The following is a 19,395-nucleotide window of genomic DNA, read 5'->3' on the forward strand; positions in this document are numbered from 1 at the left end:
GCAGAAGCATCAGCTTTCTGAAGGAGGGGGAAGGGTCAAGTATCTCTTCCCTAGAAGTTCCCTGAGTAAGGTGGTCTTCTAATGTACGGAGCCAGCGAAATAGAGATCTGTAGACACAGGTGGAAGTCCAGTTTATCTTTAGCAGATTAGTGGGTGTCCCAGGTTTTTCTCAGTAAAGCCTAAGTCACACTAAACGACTTACCAACGATCACGACCAGCGATACGACCTGGCCGTGATCGTTGGCAAGTCGTTGTGTGGTCGCTGAGGAGCTGTCACACAGACAGCTCTCTCCAGCGACCAACGATCAGGGGAACGACTTCGGCATCGTTGAAACTGTCTTCAACGATGCCGAGGTCCCCCTGCAGCACCCGGGTAACCAGGGTAAACATCGGGTTACTAAGTGCAGGGCCACACTTAGTAACCCGATATTTACCCTGGTTACCATTGTCACCGCTGTGCTCTGCTTTACGGCCGGCGCTGACACAGTCAGTGCAGGGAAGCTCTCGGCCGGAGCGAGTGCATTAGCAGCGCTCCTGCCGAAAGCAGTTTTAACCCTGTGGACGCCGGGGGACGTGACAGACATCAGAATGTGAGTATGTAGTGTTTTTTTTTTTTTTTTTAACTTTTACAATGGTACCAGGGTAAATATCAGGTTACTAAGTGCGGCGCTGCGCTTAGTAACCCGATATGTACCCTGGTTACAAGTGAACACATCGCTGGATCGGCGTCACACACGCCGATCCAGCGATGACAGCGGGTGATCAGCGACCAAAAAATGGTCCTGATCATTCCCCAACGACCAACGATCTCCCAGCAGGGGCCTGATCGTTGGTCGCTGTCACACATAACAAGATCGTTAGCGGGATCGTTGCTACGTCACCAAAAGCGTGACGTTGCAACGATATCGTTAACGATATCGTTGTGTGACTCAGCCTTTAGCTCTCCATGGGATCTTTGAACTGAGACGAGTCCTTGAAAGGAAGAGCCGTCTTCTTAGCCACTATGGACACCCGCACATCCACTTTGGGAATTTCCCATAAAGAGCAAACTCCGTCTAGGGGTCTAGGGGGAAATGATTTTTTAAATCTGACGGGATGTCAAGCCCTTCTCAGGGAGCCCATTCCAGAAGGATAAGGCTTTGGATGTTATCGTTTATGGGAAAAACTTGATTTTTTTTAGGTTTCAACCCCCCAAAACATCTCATCCTGCACCAAGCATCTCACTTCATCCTCCTCAACCCCCCATAGTGCTTCTCACCATACTAATCCTTGGGGGTGGAAGTGGAACCCTCATTCTCCCAAATATCCTCCGAACCAGAGGTAAGGACTTCGCCCGAGTCTGAATCAGATTCCACAGGTGCCATTTTTTTTTTTTTGAAGGAGGGGGTTATGGTACCGGGGCCTGGGAAAAGGCGGACATAGAGGACTGAACCTCTTGCCTGATGAGGGATTTGATGCTGTCCAACAGGGAGGGCTGTTCGGCATGCAACACATCGTCAGAGCAGTGCTGGCAAAGCTTCTTATATGCTGAGGGAAGCCTGGTAGCACGTACACCACACTTGCGGCTGGGCACTCCCTTAGGAGCAGGGTCCATAAGGATAGAACCCAGATAACAACGGACCTTCATCCACTACTTACAGTAGGAGGGTGGACGCTGGTCTCTGCAAAGGCAGAAAGGGAGAGTTTGTAGATGGACACAGATAATGGGCCTTACCTGGAGGCATCCCCCAACCAGGATTTACATAACCGAGGTCCCAGCGTTTGTGCTCCCCTCTCCCAGGTCGTCAGGGGGGAACCCCGAAAGAAACGCCTCAATCATGCGAGTAGCTCCGGAGTACACCTGAGACACGCCGGGAGCACGTGCGTTCCACCCTGGAACGCACCAGGAAGTGAACCGTAAGTTCAGCTTAACATTACTTCCAGTTCGTGCGGACTCCGGAACCAGCCGGCATGTGGAGAGGACCCCGGCCGCACATCACGCCCAACTTTACCCCCTTAAGAGGCGCAGGAGAGGTCCTGAGTCACATGGAGACGGGAGCAGCCCACGGAGGAGAGCGGTGCCCCCGACATTGAGTAGGTAAACATAGGGTGCTCCAGATCGCCAGCCACAGCAGCACCAGAGAACCTCTTCATGCCCAATAGGGGACAGGAAAAACACTGGTGGTTGCAGGAAGGGGAGGGGTATTTAACCTCTGTGTTTAATGTCCCCCATTAGGGCAGGGAGACAACCTCCGATACTGCTTACTCGGAGAGGCTGAAGATGTCCTTTGTACGATGCTGCAGGTACCTCCGTTGTACAGCTGCTGTCGCTAGTGATTTTTTTGGATGGTGCGGGGATCAGTTACCCTTGATCCACTCCAGCGGGAGAGGAACCGTCCGCCTCCTTGCTTCATCCGCTAGACAGTGGTGAAGGAGCAGCGGGGGGGCTGCACGGACGTCTCTAAGCACCCAAGGGGTTCATTCCTGGTGGACAGGGCTGATTGTCTGGCTTTAGGCCTGGCTGCATTAGAGGATACATGGAGGCGACACGCCGGGTGCTCGTCTGTTGATGGTGTGGGAAGATCGGTGCCCTTTAAAAAGGTACCCGTCACCCCTAAAAAAAAAAAAAAAAAAAAAAATCAGCCCAGGCATGGCACCCCACGTCGCAGGAGAAGATACGTGGAGGCGACACTCCACGTGCCCGCCTGTTGTTGGTTTGGGGAGATAGAAGCCTTGAAAGATTCTGTCGCCTTTTCGTCCAGGTAAAAATTCTTAAGAATTAAAAATGTAAAGAAGTTAAAATAAGAGGTTTTTTGTCCGAATAGCAGACCCGTGAGCCTCCTACGACCACCAAGCAAGAACTGGTTCTCTTGGAGCCAGCAGGAGGGTGTATACTGCAGGGGAGGAGATAACTTTCTTTGTATTAACTTAAGGTACCGTCACATTTAGCGACGCTGCAGTGATCCAGACAACGATCCCGATCGCTGCAGCGTCGCTGTTTGGTCGCTGGAGAGCTGTCACACAGACAGCTCTCCAGCGACCAACGATGCCAGTCCCCTGGTAACCAGGGTAAACATCGGGTTACTAAGTGCAGGCCGATGTTTACCCTGGTTACCAGCGTAAAAAAAACAAACAGTACATACTTACCTTCCGATGTCTGTCCCCCGGCGCTCTGCTTCCTGCACTGACTGAGCGCCAGCCGGAAAGCACAGCGGTGACGTCACCGCTGTGCTCTGCTTTCCGGCTGGCCGGCGCTCACAGTGCAGAGAAGCACAGCGCCGGGGGACAGACAGCGGAAGGTAAGTGTGTAGTGTTTGGGGTTTTTTTACGTTTACGCTGGTAACCAGGGTAAACATCGGGTTACTAAGCGCGGCCCTGCGCTTAGTAACCCGATGTTTACCCTGGTTACCAGTGAAGACATCGCTGAATCAGCGTCACACACGCCGATTCAGCGATGTCAGCGGGAGTCCAGCGACGAAATAAAGTGCTGGACTTTCTGCTCCGACCAACGATAGCACAGCAGGATCCTGATCGCTGCTGCCTGTCAAACTGAACGATATCGCTATCCAGGACGCTGCAACGTCAAAGATTGCTAGCGATATCGTTCAGTGTGACGGTACCCTTAGTGTCAGCAGCATAACACCCATGGTCCTGCGTCCCCCAATGAGACGAAGGAGAAAAAAACAAATTGTGAACAATACCAAAGACTCTTAGGTGACTGACATATGGGTAGAAGTAAAGTATCATCACTGGCCCTGCTTTACCTCCTGATGCCACAGGGAGTGGTGCGGAGGCGAATTTGTGACAAGTGAACACTGATATAATGAAAGCAAAGTATTAATTGCCGTCTAGTGAAACTAATAGATGTCTATTTATTGTACAGACCTCAGCAGCTACATCAATACATTACCTTCATATATAAAATGCCGTTAACCCACAGAACCCTTTATACCATTGCGGTGCCACTCCTGCCAGTATAAGTCAAACCTAATCATCCAACGGTGTAAAATCCTTTGTAAAGACAAAACCCCATCCTTGGGACAATGGACCATTCAAGAAGCCACAGTGATTTGACAGAACTTTATGAATTATTGAAAAAAAAAAAAATAAAAGTGATATTCAGAGAGTCATCTAGTACGATCTGTTATTACCTGAACCTAATAAAAAGCAATATTTCCAGTCAAATAAGTTAAATCTTTCTGGGTACAAAAACAAAAAGGAAAAAAAAAACCCCTCTATCATGAACCAGAGTCCCCGGCGGCCTGCAGTCCTGCCAAACAGACGTATGGAAAATAAACATTTGCAATACTGAGGTATAACACAACTTAAGAGTTTGCCTGGTAAAGCAAACCGAGAGACAGCGTCCAAAAACCTCTACCTTTATTTCTACACATCAGAAAAGATAACTCTCCAGCATGGAGACTTCAGGGATTTTTTTTTTTTTTTTTTTTCATTTTACATTTTCTAGAAATTATTATTATTATTTTTTTTTCTTTAAACAAAGTGTTTTTAACAAAGTGAACAAGATTTACAGGGATGGGAAGTGCAGAAAGCCCCTGGATCCTGAACTATTGGGTCAAACAGGATGGAAGCCGGGCAGTTATTGAAACACAAGGAGAAGGGAATAAATAAAAAGGTGTGCGCCCCACACCCCTGTCATAGCTTCCTTACTGACAGAAGTCCCTGGCCCAGTGCGGTACCAGACGCTGGTATTGGTTCTGTGTGACATCACATGCTTGACAGGGCCGGACCTCACCCTGCAGGACCTATGGGGAAAACTTGCCAGAATTTGCATCTCGTCTCCAACTGGAGTTATTTGCTTGACGTCAGCAAGAAGAGGAAGAGATGTTCTTGGCATCCTAGAGTCTTTCTGCAGAGTTTTCCATCTGTCATGAAGAAGTAGCACCAGCTTCCACTAGGTGTCCCCAGAAAGAAGTACTCCCCTCCCTTTCGAGGAGACGAGAGTGTATAGAACAGAGAAAGCGGTGTAAGAGGTAGAGGGGTTTCTAGGTCTTGTCGCCCCTACAGCCGCCTGTAACCATTCATCAACGAGGTAAAACTCATGTCTGGCGGGGAGTGTTACTGTCCCAATTCATAGTGTCAGGGCATCACGCTGAGTGTCACAAGCGCTGCTAGCAAGAAAGAGAAAATGGATTTAGTGCCTAAATATAGAAGAACAATTCACTGTATGTACAAACCAATAAAACAAATCTTTGTTTCTTTTATGCAAATACTGGCAGATTTCACAAGTCGGTCATTGCGCGATCGACTGCCTGACGAGTAGTAACGAGGACAGAACGAATGAGAATAAGACTTGTGTCCCTATACAGCTTCATGGCATTGGCACCACATCTCCAGTGTGCATGGGGAATGCACTGCCATTAACGATTTATATTCTGGCATAAAAATCCAATCACTCGACAAACAAGCATTCTGCTCACACATTGAATGCAGATATATTTAATAATTGGGAAGAGTTCTTACGAATTATCAGCTCATTTAGAAATGCCTTTCATATTATTGGATACAGAAGTTCCGTAACTCTAATATAAATGGTGATTCAACTCGTCACCAAGTGTTTCTGCTTGCAGTCAGTGAAAAAAAAAAAAAAAAAAAAAGCAAAAAAAAAAAATATTTATACCCAGCAAACCAGGAGAGGATTTATAGTTCTCACAAAGGTATCTAGAGAGAGAAAAAAAAAAAATTCCTACGCTCTGTAAGGTCACACTACAGTCATGGACCATTTCTCACCTCTCCATTCTGATTACTTTCAGCACCAGCTTTCCTCGGACTCTCCTTCTCTGCCGCCATGTCCTGAGATCGGTCACTGCGGCTTCTCTTTGGTCCCAGCTCCTCTTTCTGGAGTGTTGGGGTCAGGTAACCACCCTCCGCCCTCTCGCTCCTCCTCTTTTTCTTCTTTTCGTGGTCTTTTCCTTTCAGTCGACTGGCTCTTCGTTCACACCGTTCAATCTGTTGAGAGAACAGCCACTGAGATTTGGTTTCTGAGAACCTAGTCCTTCGCTGCACAGAGAAGTCACTGATCTAAAACTCTCAAGCAATGCACATAGTTTTCATACAGGGCTCTGTATTATGTAGACATATGACCTATGGCAAAAAAAGAAAAACCCTCACTTATTAAAGGAGACGTCAAAAATGTCTGACTTTGCCATTAGATCTGCATCATGCAGGGGAAAGGGCATGGCGTTCTGAATGTCTTGCCATATTCACAAGCCAAATCACTTTTATTCAATAAAAAATATTAACAAAAATTAGTCCTTAGAAAAAAATAAAATGAATGCATTAAATCGGTTTCGTATGAAGACTTGTGTTACCTCGATCAGCGACCGGAGCCGCTCCACTGGTGGCGTCTGTGATGCCAATAGTAGCCTTGAAATACTAAGTTCCTCTTCAAGTGTGACTTCAAGTAGATCCCCTTCCAACATGAGATCTTCCAGCAAGGTTCGAGACCCAATAGAAATATCCAGAACAGACGTCCTGTCAATACGAGGGAGCAGAGCTGCCATTGCATCCAGATCTGTAGGGAAGAAGCATATATACACGATAAAATGAGGGGAACAACCAACATTGCCACCGTGGTACTAGAGACGACATGTGGGGTTAGGTTACCTGGCATGGCACAAGTGCCGTTCTCTGAATGACCATCTCCATTCTCATGGGGAACCTGTTTGGAAATCGTAAAAAAAAAAAAGTTAAAAACATCAGTGGATTACAACCTGAACTGTCAACATAAATGCTTAGGCTCATTTTTATAAAATAGAGTGACATTTTCAGACAAGCTTCCTTGGTATTGCACAGGTGACTTGATAATTCCATCACCCGTGCAATACTACGGCAATCCTCAATACAAGATTTGTTGGTGGCTGCAAGGAATGGAGTTTGGGAAACACTGACGCAGATGTTCCCAGTGTTCCTCCAGTACAAGCACAATTTTGCTCTAGAGGATCCATATACAGCTGTATACAATTGTGCCCCCTGGTGGTGGCAGAAGGCAATAGATATACGAAGGGGTGGGAGATAAGGGTCTGTAACAAAGGAACAGTACAGAATGAAGAAGTCATCACCATCCATGTCAGAACTATGTGCAGTCAAATGACGGCACGTTTAGATGACCAGTAAATTCATAAGAACGTTGCTTAATTATCGCCCACTGAATAAGCAAAACACTCGTTTGGTGGGGGACCAGATGATTTTATACCATCATAACTTATTATCGGCAGGACATCAACCCAAGTAAAGGAGGGATGAGCTGCCCATGACATGATGCTGAACGGGAGCAGAATAATACGGTTTCAAAAGTTATTGCTCCAAAAGGGTCAGACAAAAAAAAAAAATCCCACAAACTTTGCTCTCACTAATGCTTTTTGGGGTCTAGTGCCGTTTTCACAGAAGCGCCAGCGTTTGTTGATCAGCTGCAGCTGTGGCAACACTGCGATAGCATAGCGGGTATTTAATGAGCTCAGCAGCCTTTTTGTTGGAGCCGCAGAGCTCAGTGACTGGTTGCAGCGCTGTCCGTATCATCACCGCAGGAGCAAGGGGCAGCGCTGGACCCGGGGATGATGAATAAGAGCTCAGTATGTTTTCTGCTGCCTGATCCTTTTTTCGGCCCATGTAAACAGGACAGTAAACTAGTGCTGAAGCCAAATCTGCGGTCAGGGCATCACCCCCTCCGGTCCCAGCAGAGGCAAGTGGAGTGGCCCAAGTATTCAAGAGGCAAATTAATAACATTTTAAGAGTCATTTTACGGACCATGTACCTGTAACTTGTTACCACCGAGTACCCAGTGCAAGTACGTGTTAAGCACTTATTTCTTTGCACTTAAATTGCTTTTTACATAAAGTTTCAGGACTTTCCTCTATTAATCTAGTCATCTGCTGCAATAGTTGTAGTGTAAAACAGTCACCGAAAGTCTCAAATTCAAGTGACAAGAACTTTCTGCAATGTGTGAATACACCTCGTGTCTTCCAGCACAGCGCTATGACCAGACATGGGGTAATGAGGTGTTCAGGAGAAGACCAACAATTCCCACAAAACTACTTACAGGATTCTGCTCGTTGCGGGTGGTCTCTCTCAGCGCCTGTGGGTCCTTAGAATTTTGTAACCGCTGTCTTTTCTCCGTCAGGGTTGTAGCAGCATTAGATATTTCTGGCGTTGCCAGTACCCTGCGAGCTCGATCCTGCCAGCTCATTGCCCGCTCTGTTAAACATTGCAAGGCTTCTCCTTCTGGTAAGCGCACTGACAATTTCTGAAGAGCAACCAGTAAAGAAAGTATAGTCTGCAGCCGAGGTCGCCGTGAGCGCACACAGAGTGGACACAAAAACCGACTGTCCCATTCCCACCAAGCCACAGACTGAGAAGTGTGTGCCCCACGATGAGCAGAGAGTCTGGGTCCGGGCACACAGAGCCCATGAAACATGTCCTGGCAAAGCTCACAGCGCAGCATTAGCTCTCCGGCAGGTTGTCCGCACACGCAGACACAACCTCTCTCCAGCGAGGAGTTCATAGTCCGTAGTCTGAGGATGCCCGCTTTTTCCTTCTGTTCCCCCTCTTTAAAGGCCAGGACCTGAATGGAGGGACACAAAATAAATACAGACGCTTCATTATGCTAAAAATCAGATGTACATTATCAGATTTCCCAGGTATGGTGGACTGGTGTCTATAGGAGCCTCCAGGGATAGGTTATGTAGGAGAAGAAAAGGATCTTGCATAATGAATTCATGCCCAAACCTTTTGTTTCCCCGAGTTGCCTGTATATGGCCTACTCAACATTCCCCATAGAAAACACTTGTATGGGAGAGACCGTGCACCTCCCAACCAGCATTTGGCTGCCCGCGATGTCAGATGTATGGGCACCATTACTTACAATGCATCCAGGATCTCGCAGCTCTTGTGCAGAAAGCCCCAGACTCTCTATATCCGATCGATACAAGCCATGTTCCTTCTCCTTCCTCCATTGGGATCTCTTGCCGGTACCTGAAGAAACATCTGCACTTGGGCACAGAACCTGCAATAATGGAAAGAAAAACAATTACCATCCATCATAGGAACAGACTGTAAAGGGCATGATTTATGATGACAAAGGAGCTGCCAGCTTTAGAGAAAGATGTGGCAGCTACAGGAGGATCGCACATGTTAACAGTTCAATTGTTCAGTGCGCTCCATCCCCTCTCTGCACTAATCTCTGGGATTTCTGCAGAGAAGTAACAGGAAAGCTTAATGCAGCATTACCACTGCCCTCCACCAGGGATCTTACAATCAGCCACCTGACTGCCCTGGACCATCAGGGATACAAATATACTATACGTAGACACTCACTCATCACTGCCCTACACCACCAAGGATGCAGACAGTCACCTCCTCAGCTTCATATCTGAATACGGTACTATACTTTTTGCCTCCATGTTATGTGGGCCTGTACATTTTGTTTTACAGATTAGGCCGGGTTCACATTACGTTAAGTGCAGTCTGCTGACGGCATCCGTTACATAGCGGCACTAACGCTATGTAACGGATCCGTTAGCCGACCCATTGACTGCCATTATGTAGCGCATCGCTAACGCATGTCATAATCGGCATGCGTTCGTGATGTGCCGTCATTCTGTGACGGACCCTCGGACGCAGTCTGCACTGCAGCGTTTTCGGGTCAGTCACCGCTAGCACAGATAGCTGATCTCTCCTTCAAACCGCATATCCAAGCCCTTTCCACTTCCTGCCGACTTCAACTCAAAAATATTTCACGAATCCATTCATTCCTCAACCAAGAATCTGCAAACACCCCAGTCCATGCCCTCATCATCTCTCGCCTCGACTACTGTAACCTCCTGCTCTGTGGCCTCCCCTCTAACACTCTCGCACCCCTCCAATCTATTCTAAACTCTGTTGCCCGACTAATCCACCTGTCCCCCCGCTATTCCCCAGCCTCTCCCCTCTGTCAATCCCTTCACTGGCTCCCCATTACCCAGAGACTCCAGTACAAAAGCCTAACCATGACATACAAAGCCATCCACAACCTGTCTCCTCCATACATCTGTGACCCCGTCTCCCGGTACTTTCCTGCACGCAACTTCCGATCCTCACAAGATCTCCTTCTCTACTCCCCTCTTATCTCCTCTTCCCACAATCGCATAAAAGATTTCTCTCGCGCATCACCCCTACTCTGGAACCCTCTACCACAACAGACTCTCACGTACCATCGAAACCTTCAAAAAGAGCCTGAAGACCCACCTCTTCCGACAAGCCTACAACCTGCAGTAACCACCGATCGAACAAACCACTGCATGACCAGCTATATCCTCACCTACTGTATTCTCACCCATCCCTTGTAGATTGTGAGCCTTCGCGGGCAGGGTCCTCTCTCCTCCTGTACCAGTTGACTTGTATTGTTCAAGATTATTGTACCTGTTTTTATTATGTATACCCCTCCTCACATGTACAGCGCCATGGAATAAATGGCGCTATAACAATAAATAATAATAATAGAGCATCTGCGCTAGCATAAACGCGATCTTTTTCAGAACTTGCGTTAACGCAGTCCGTTTTCAGACTGCACTTAATGCAATATGAACCTAGCCTTAGGAATTTGAACAATAACATCTGAAGTTTATGTACTGCTGTGCTTAACATGAACAGTGCCAAGGTCTCGAACTGCCCAGGGTAAGTAGCTACAAAGGCTTGGAAGCCAATGTGCACTCAAGGGATACTTAGAAAGGACGTCCAATTGTACACGACCATTTTAAAGCTCCAGATCTGCTAGAAATCGGTGTATAAATGCCATCACTCGATGGTCTTGCAGTTAATCCACCATTACAATACCAAGAATAATCAATGATTGTTTTGACTCTAAAAACCAGGATAAAAGTTCCTTTCCCCTTGTCTAGTGTAATCACCTCCAGAAGAGTATAACATGAGTTCTTCTTTAGGAAAGTCTTTGTCGCTTTGTCCCGCCAGGAATGAGCCGCAGCCACTTGTACTTCCAACTGATGCAATTCATCCATCTTCACAGGGAGATCTCGACCTACAGCAACAAGTCCCTCCAAATCATCGAGGCAGGGGTAGTGATCACCGTTCTTTTAAAGAAAAATACATAATGTCAGGACGGCAAACATTCCATTAATACGCAGGGTTAAATATCAGGAAACTTTCAGAATATAATCCAACCCTCCTTCCTGACAGCACTGCAGTTTCTAGTGATTTTCAGATCACACAAGGAACAGAATAACTTGTGTATTCTGATCTCAATAAGCAGCTCATTGGTTAAAAGGGTTTTCTGAAGGTTAATCTTCAAAAGCACCACTCCTCCACCTTGGACCAGGGGATGGAGGCGCTTCGGATGATTGACAGTCCCAGCAAGTTGCATGTTTTTAGTTGCTGGTCCAAACTTTGTGCCTCTGCGGCATCATACAGTGGAGGAAATAAGTATTTGATCCCTTGCTGATTTTGTAAGTTTACCCACTGTCAAAGACATGAACAGTCTGTAGTTTTAAGGGTAGGTTAATTTTAACATTGAGAGATAGAATATCACAAGTAAAATCCAGAAAAATCAAATTGTATAAATTATATAAATGTATTTGCATTTTGCAGTGAGAAAAGCATTTGATCCCTCTGCCAAACAAGACTTAATACTTGGTGGTAAAACCCTTGTTGGCAAGCACAGCAGTCAGACATTTTTTGTAGTTGATGAGGTTTGCGCACGTCAGGAGGAATTTTCGTCCACTCCTCTTTGCAGATCATCTCTAAATCATTAATATTTTGAGGCTGTTGCTTAGCAACTCGGAGCTTCACCTCCCTCCATAACTTTTCTATGGGATTAAGGTCTGGAGACTGGCTAGCCCACTCCATGACCTTGTATGTTTTGGGTCATTGTCTTGCTACAAGACTCGGCCACCACCCATTTTTAATGAACTGGCAGAGGGAAGGAGGTTGTCACTCAGTATTTTACGGTACATTGCGCAGTCCATTCTCCCATTGATGCGGTGAGGTAGTCCTGTGCCCTTAACAGAGAAATACCCCCAAAAAACATGTTTCCACCTCCATGCTTGACAGTGGGGATGGTGTTCTATGGGTCATAGGCAGCATTTCTCTTCCTCCTAACACGGCGAGTTGAGTTAATGCCAAAGACCTCAATTTTTATCTCATCCGACCACAGCACCTTCTCCCAATCACTCACAGAATCATCCAGGTGTTGGCAAACTTCAGTCGGGCCTGCACATGTGCCTTCTTGAGCAGGGGGACCTTGCGAGCACTTCAGGGTTTTAAACTTTTACGTTGTAATGTGTTACCAATTGTTTTCTTGGCGACGGTTGTCCCAGCTGACTTGAAATAATTAACAAGTTTCCCCTGTGTAGTTTTAGGCTGATCTCTCACCTTCCTCATGGTCAAGGATACCCCACGAGATTTTGAATGGTGCCCCAGATCGAAGTTGATTGACAATCATTTTGTATTTCTTCCATTTGCTTACTATTGCACAAACAGTTGTCTCCTCATCCAGCGTCTTCCGTATGGTTTTGTAGCCCATTCCAGCTTTGTGCAGGTCTATGATCTTGTCTCTGACATCCTTAGAAAGCTCTTTGGTCTTGCCCATGTTGTAGAGGTTAGCGTCTGACTGAGTCTGGACAGGAGTCTTTTATAAAGGAGAGTATGTAAGACAGCTGTCTTTAATGCAGTAAAGAGTTTATTAGGAGCATCTAACTGGTCTGTAGGAGCCAGAAAGCTTAATGGTTGGTAGGGGGATCAAATACTTATTTCTCACTGCAAAATGCAAATAAATTTATAAAATGTGATTTCTCTATCGCTTTATTGGGGGACACAGGAAACCATGGGTGTATGCTGCTGCCACTAGGAGGCTGACACTATGCAAATAAAAAAGTTAGCTCCTCCTCCTTGCAGTGTACACCCCACCAACAGGAAGTAGGATATTCAGTTTAGCTTAGTGTCAGTAGGAGGTGGACACGGGTCTTTCATTAGACCCTTATCTACCTCAATGTGCGTCGTTCCTTTTCAGGTACCACGGAGCAATACAGTGTGAACGGTCACTGCTGTACTCCCACAAAGAGACTGAGTACGACGTGTACTGCCACCCCGTATCCTCATACGTCTAGTCGGCAGGACCCCAGCCCCTAACACAGAAGCGTGTTGAGGTGATCCGATTGTCGGTCCTGCCTCAGTCTCCCACCCACTCGCCCACCAGAGCCTGTCGGCTTGAGGAGACACGGATGTCCCACAACGCTGGATTATCGGACGTCCGACCTTTCTTGGATGGGGAGGTACTTTCTCTCTCCCCCCCCAGGTGTGACAAAGAAGGAAAGAAGATAAGATCAAGGAAGAAAGAAGACCAATTTTTCCTTTAATAGTGACCACGCCGCTCCCCCATGCTCCGGCGGTCATCAGAAGTAATCTAGGTCCCGGCTTCTCCCAGGCCTAGCTGTGTAGCTGTGGAGTTGGGCATTAGGGACTTTTCCCCCCTTAAATTTTGGGGGTATTGGGGGCTTCAGGCATTCTTTTGCGGCGTTTTTAGATCCTCCGCACCGCTCCCCCATGCTCCGGCGGTCACCAGCAGTAATCTAGGTCCCGACATCACTTGGGCCTAGCTGCAGCGCTGGCTCCGCCCCCTTCTTCCTGCTCTTCAGGCGGGCTTTTTTCCCGCCCGTTGCTCAGTTCCTCCTGGCCTGTGTAGTTTGGCACACCCAGCCTGTAATAGCCCCGCCCGCCTCAGCTTCATCTCTCTGCCTCGGAGCCATCTTTAGCCTCCCGAATCCGGCGCTTGGCTCTGCCCCTCATCCAGGCCTGTCAGTCTCCTTGTACAGAGTGGGGGGTTTTCAGCGTGCGTCCCTGTAACGCGTGCTTTTACCCTCTGGAGCCAGGGCATCCTCTCACGGCCGCCATTTTCCGCCTCCTGAGACTGAATAGTGCCTTTCCTGTAGGACCTTCCTCTTCCAGCTGTCCTACAGCCTGGAAGCTGAAAACAGGACCACTACTGTGAGTGCTCTAGTGCAGTGCAGTCACTGGTGTATTATGTGCTCTTCAGCCGTGCAGTCACTGCTGTATTATGTGCTCTTCAGCCGTGCAGTCACTGGTGAATTATGTGCTCTTCAGCCGTGCAGTCACTGGTGAATTATGTGCTCTTCAGCCGTGCAGTCACTGGTGAATTATGTGCTCTTCAGCCGTGCAGTCACTGGTGAATTATGTGCTCTTCAGCCGTGCAGTCACTGGTGAATTATGTGCTCTTCAGCCGTGCAGTCACTGGTGAATTATGTGCTCTTCAGCCGTGCAGTCACTGGTGAATTATGTGCTCTTCAGCCGTGCAGTCACTGGTGAATTATGTGCTCTTCAGCCGTGCAGTCACTGGTGAATTATGTGCTCTTCAGCCGTGCAGTCACTGGTGAATTATGTGCTCTTCAGCCGTGCAGTCACTGGTGAATTATGTGCTCTTCAGCCGTGCAGTCACTGGTGAATTATGTGCTCTTCAGCCGTGCAGTCACTGGTGAATTATGTGCTCTTCAGCCGTGCAGTCACTGGTGAATTATGTGCTCTTCAGCCGTGCAGTCACTGGTGAATTATGTGCTCTTCAGCCGTGCAGTCACTGGTGAATTATGTGCTCTTCAGCCGTGCAGTCACTGGTGAATTATGTGCTCTTCAGCCGTGCAGTCACTGGTGAATTATGTGCTCTTCAGCCGTGCAGTCACTGGTAAATTATGTGCTCTTCAGCCGTGCAGTCACTGGTGAATTATGTGCTCTTCAGCCGTGCAGTCACTGGTGAATTATGTGCTCTTCAGCCGTGCAGTCACTGGTGTAATAGATGCTCTAAAGCAGTGCGGTCACTGGTGTACTATGTGCTCTTCAGCCGTGCAGTCACTGGTGAATTATGTGCTCTTCAGCCGTGCAGTCACTGGTGTAATAGATGCTCTAAAGCAGTGCGGTCACTGGTGTACTATGTGCTCTTCAGCCGTGCAGTCACTGGTATACTATGTGCTCTTCAGCCATGCAGTCACTGGTGTAATAGATGCTCTAAAGCAGTGCGGTCACTGGTGTAATAAATGCTCTAGTGCAGTGCAGTCACTGGTGCATTAACCCCTTAGTGACGGAGCCAAATTTTTGAAATCTGACCAGTGTCACTTTATGTGGTAATAACTCTGCAATGCTTCAACAAATCCCAGTGATTTTGAGATTGCTTTTTCGTGACAGATTATACTTTATGATAATGGTAAATTTAGGTCAATATGTTTTGTGTTTATTTATAAAAAATATCAAAAATTTGAGAAAAATGTTAAAAAATTTGCAATTTTCAAAGTTTGAATGATCCCTTTAATCCAGATGGTCATACCACAGCAAACCATTAATAAATAACATTTCCCTCATGTCGGCTTTACATCAGCACCATTTGTAAAGTGTTCTTTTATTTTGTTAGCATTTTAGGAGGTTTAAAAAGGTAGCAGCAATTTTTCATTTTTTTTTCAAGGAAATTTACAACATTTACTTTTTTAGGGACCTATCCATGTTTGAATTGACTTTATGGGTCTCATATTGGGAAACCCCCAAACGTGATACCATTTTAAAAACAGCACCCCCTGACATATTGAAAACTGCTGTCAGGTAGTTTATTAACCCTTCAGGTGCTTTACAGGAATTAATGCAAAGTGGCATGACAGAAATGAAAATGTATATTTTTACCACCTAAATGTCGGTAACTTCTGAACAGGTTACAACAGCCGACAGACTAAGGCCGCTATTTGGTCGTGAATTGCCATCGCAAACATCAGGACCACACAATCATGATCTGAGGGCACCAATTGGGATATAGAGGAAGCCCACACGCTCTGTTAACCATTTATAATGATGTAGTCACTATTGACAGCAGCATCTAAGGGGTTAAACAGATCTGGACGGTGCCAACACTGATCGTGGCTGATACAGCAAGTTGTCAGCTAGTGTACAGCTGCTGGATTGTCACCTGTATGGGGAGGCTATTCTCTTAAATCTCAGGTCAGTTAACCCCTTAATGACAGCCAATACGTCTTTTAAGTGCTCTTGAGCCCTGCAGTCAGCAGCATTGGGTATGGCGGTGCACCCCATGCTGCCGTCATCTGTATCACTGCCCGCTCTGCGCCCTCCACAGGGAGATGGTCATTATAAATCCTGCCGCACACGGTTTGCTGAAGAACGTTTGACTTGTCCACTACATCACACTTCTGTTGTGGTTACTGGTGTGAGTAAGGTTCAGCCATTAATCTAAAAACACAATGATTCTAGAGCTCTGGCATATAGCAGAGAGGGGAGCTGCTCCTTCCCCTTCACTACTGTAGTGTTGGGACCAACCTCCAGCTGGGTGAAGTCGTGAAGTCTATTCTCCAGCATGGCCTGCTGTGGCTCAGTGGACAAAGAAGCTGAACACAAATCGAAGGCCCAAGGGTCTGAACCCAAGTGCACAACAGAAAGTAGAGTTTAGTCTCCCTCTGATTCCACGCCTACTGTTCTTCCCTCAGGAGAGAAGACAGATTAGGACAGGCTTCTTGGTGCAGCTTACTACACAAGATTGTTATTCTGCCTAATGCAGTCAGGTACCTAGACCGCAACACTGAATCGGCTCTCTCCGATACCCTTCTCCAGGGTTCTCTCCATGCTGATTCAGTCGCAGGATACTGAGAGCGGATCGCAGCAGTACTCTATCTGCCATAGTCACAGGATACGGAGAGCCAATCGTAGCAGCACTCTATCCACCTTCCAGGTACAGTACGGTATTTTGAATCTGTCGTATTTTCACCAAATCAGACGTGTCTTGGATTGCCCGCTGCAGTGGTACTGGCGTTTTGTACTGTATTCACGCAAGTCAGACGCACGCTCCTCGCGTTCGATTGTAGCAATACTCTATCCAGGTTTTAGATGCGTCATCTTCCAGACTCATTTAGTCAATGCCTACCATATTTCCAGTGGTTTAGACGTGCCCGAGGCAGATTGTTGCATTGGTCCTGCTCTTCTGCCCCAGAGTCAGGCGAGTCAGAAGCACCCTCTATCACGTACCTCAGGGTCTTTTGCAGCATCTATGCTCCCCTCTAGTCACCACTCAGAGAGGTGCCCGGTATTCACCACTTCTGGTTGGCTGCCTCAGCGGTTAGTCCGCTTTCAGGTGTGTCAGAGGTGCACCTTCTGCCTCGTGTTTCATGGCCAATAACATCTGTAATCTATTAACAGCTAAACAGAAATTCCACCACGTACCACAGGATGGATCTCAGTACCACAAGGTGGATCTCGGCAGCAGCATTAGTGGCCAGTCCACTTTCAGGTAGGTCGGACACGCTGGTGTCAGGTACCGGATGGTTGCAGTTTTTTCTTCAGTCAGGCACTGGGCCTTAATTGCGTGTTGCTCCCCAGGGGCCTTTCCACACCGTCTGGTTATTTCGGGCCTACCACTAACTATCCAGTAGGTCAGTTACAGTGCTGTCCTAGATCTATCTGCACTATCCAGTGCGTTACTGCTATCATAAATGATTTAGGGTACCGTTACACTATACGATTTACCAACGATCACGACCAGCGATACGACCTGGCCGTGATCGTTGGTAAGTCGTTGTGTGGTCGCTGGAGAGCTGTCACACAGACAGCTCTCCAGCGACCAACGATGCCGAAGTCCCCTGGTAACCAGGGTAAACATCGGGTTACTAAGCGCAGGGCCGTGCTTAGTAACCCGATGTTTACCCTGGTTACCAGCGTAAAAAAACAAACACTACATACTTACATTCTGGTGTCTGTCCCTTGCCGTCTGCTTCCCGCACTGACTGACTGCCGTAAAGTGAAAGCACAGCACAGCGGTGACATCACCGCTGTGCTCTGCTTTCACTTTACGGCCGGCAGTCAGTCAGTGCGGGAAGCAGACGGCAAGGGACCTGACGGACACCGGAATGTAACTATGTAGTGTTTGTTTGGTTTTTTACATTTACGATGGTAACCAGGATAAACATTGGGTTACTAAGCGCGGCCCTGCGCTTAGTAACCCGATGTTTACCCTGGTTACAAGCGAACGCATCGCTGGATCGGTGTCTCACACACCGATCCAGCGACGAAAGAAAGTTCCAAACGATCTGCTACGACGTACGATTCTCAGCAGGGTCCCGGATCGCTGCTGCGTGTCAGACACAGCGATATCGTATGGATATCGCTGGAACGTCACGGATCGTACCGTCGTAGCGACAAAAGTGCCACTGTGTGATGGTATCCTTACAGTTTATACGTTCTGGCTGTCTCTTACGAAGTCAGAGCCCATATAATATCTTCACTCATGATTGAGCTACCTCAATACCAGAGCTCCCTATTCATTTGTCAGCACTTACCTCTTCTTTCTTACAGACAGTGGATACAGCTTTCAGCAACTCTGGGATTTTATTGCCGACAGTGGAAGGAACGAATTCTCCCTCCTTGAACAGGAATTGGATCTTACTCTGCAAAAGCATCGTCCAGTGTAGAAGGCTGCTCCAGGCCTGGATCCAATGAAGAGTTTTGTGATGACACGTTCCTTCATAAGGATTTGTACCTTTTCCACTGTTATCGTTTGTGTGGCGTCTTAGACTGGGTTCACATTGCGTTAGTGGGTATCCGCTAACAGAATACGTTACATAGCGCCACTATCGCAATGTAACGGATCCGTTAGCGCACCCATTGACCGCAATGTATGTAACGCATCCCTAACGTATGCCATTTTTGGCATGCGTTAGCAATGTTCCGTTATTTTGTGACGGACCTCGAATGCTGTCTGCAGCGTTTTTGGGTCTTTTCTCGCTAGCGCAGATCGGGCATCTGCGCTAGCGCGATCGCTAAACGCGATCCTTTTAGGACATTGCATTAACGCAGTCCGTTAGCGTATGCGCTAAACGGACTGCACTAACGCAACGTGAACCTAGCCTTATACTTAGGCAAGTAGATCCACACACTACAGTCCTCTCCCCGTTCCAGAGTGTCCAGGACAGATAGGTTCTTCCATGTCATATGGAAAGATCTTCCTTTTGTCAGTCAAGTTTTCTTCAGGGGCCTATGTACTCTTTCCTAGGGCCAACTTTCCATGTTTTCCATGGACTCTCCTCCTTCGACTGCTCATATTCTATTGTGCCTCCCAATGCTCATCTAGACAACTTTTTCCATAGACCCTTCCTCTCCCAGAGACAGCATCCCTCAAGGATACCAACGGCGGACTAATAGTCCTTGGCAAGGTCAACCTTGAAGTGACCACCGTTACATTGTGCCCTGTCTTTGTCTCCACCTGGGCAGCAAAGTTCATAGACGCATGGGCTAAGCAGCTCCATCTGGGCTCTCTTTCTGGAGTCCGATTGGAGGAAATCGCCTTAATTGGTCCGCAAGGACAGCTATGTGCACACGTAGGGAATGGGGGACACATTGTCCCGGAACACAGCGAAA

At 47.4% G+C, this 19,395-nt stretch overlaps 1 protein-coding gene across 9 annotated transcripts in view; it reads right to left on the reverse strand.

Annotated features, from left to right (window-relative positions):
* Window positions 1-4,337: 4,337 nt before the first annotated feature.
* The window catches only part of KDM5C (lysine demethylase 5C), a 56,260-nt gene continuing 41,202 nt past the window's right edge, over window positions 4,338-19,395 (reverse strand). For 6 of the 9 annotated variants that reach the window (XM_069748257.1, XM_069748261.1, XM_069748256.1 and 3 more), the window contains 7 exons: window positions 10,884-11,063; window positions 8,861-9,001; window positions 8,039-8,560; window positions 6,607-6,661; window positions 6,312-6,514; window positions 5,731-5,949; window positions 4,338-5,111 (listed from right to left, as the gene is read on the reverse strand). In XM_069748257.1, the coding sequence (XP_069604358.1) occupies window positions 5,100-5,111; window positions 5,731-5,949; window positions 6,312-6,514; window positions 6,607-6,661; window positions 8,039-8,560; window positions 8,861-9,001; window positions 10,884-11,063 (1,332 nt within the window). In that variant the 3' untranslated portion in view covers window positions 4,338-5,099. The remainder of the gene's footprint in view (window positions 5,112-5,730; window positions 5,950-6,311; window positions 6,515-6,606; window positions 6,662-8,038; window positions 8,561-8,860; window positions 9,002-10,883; window positions 11,064-19,395) is intronic. The other 3 variants (XM_069748260.1, XM_069748262.1, XM_069748255.1) reach the window with 1 other exon arrangement.

This window comes from Ranitomeya imitator, chromosome 2 (genome assembly GCF_032444005.1).
Source record: "Ranitomeya imitator isolate aRanImi1 chromosome 2, aRanImi1.pri, whole genome shotgun sequence".
Classification (NCBI taxonomy): Eukaryota; Metazoa; Chordata; class Amphibia; order Anura; family Dendrobatidae; genus Ranitomeya; species Ranitomeya imitator.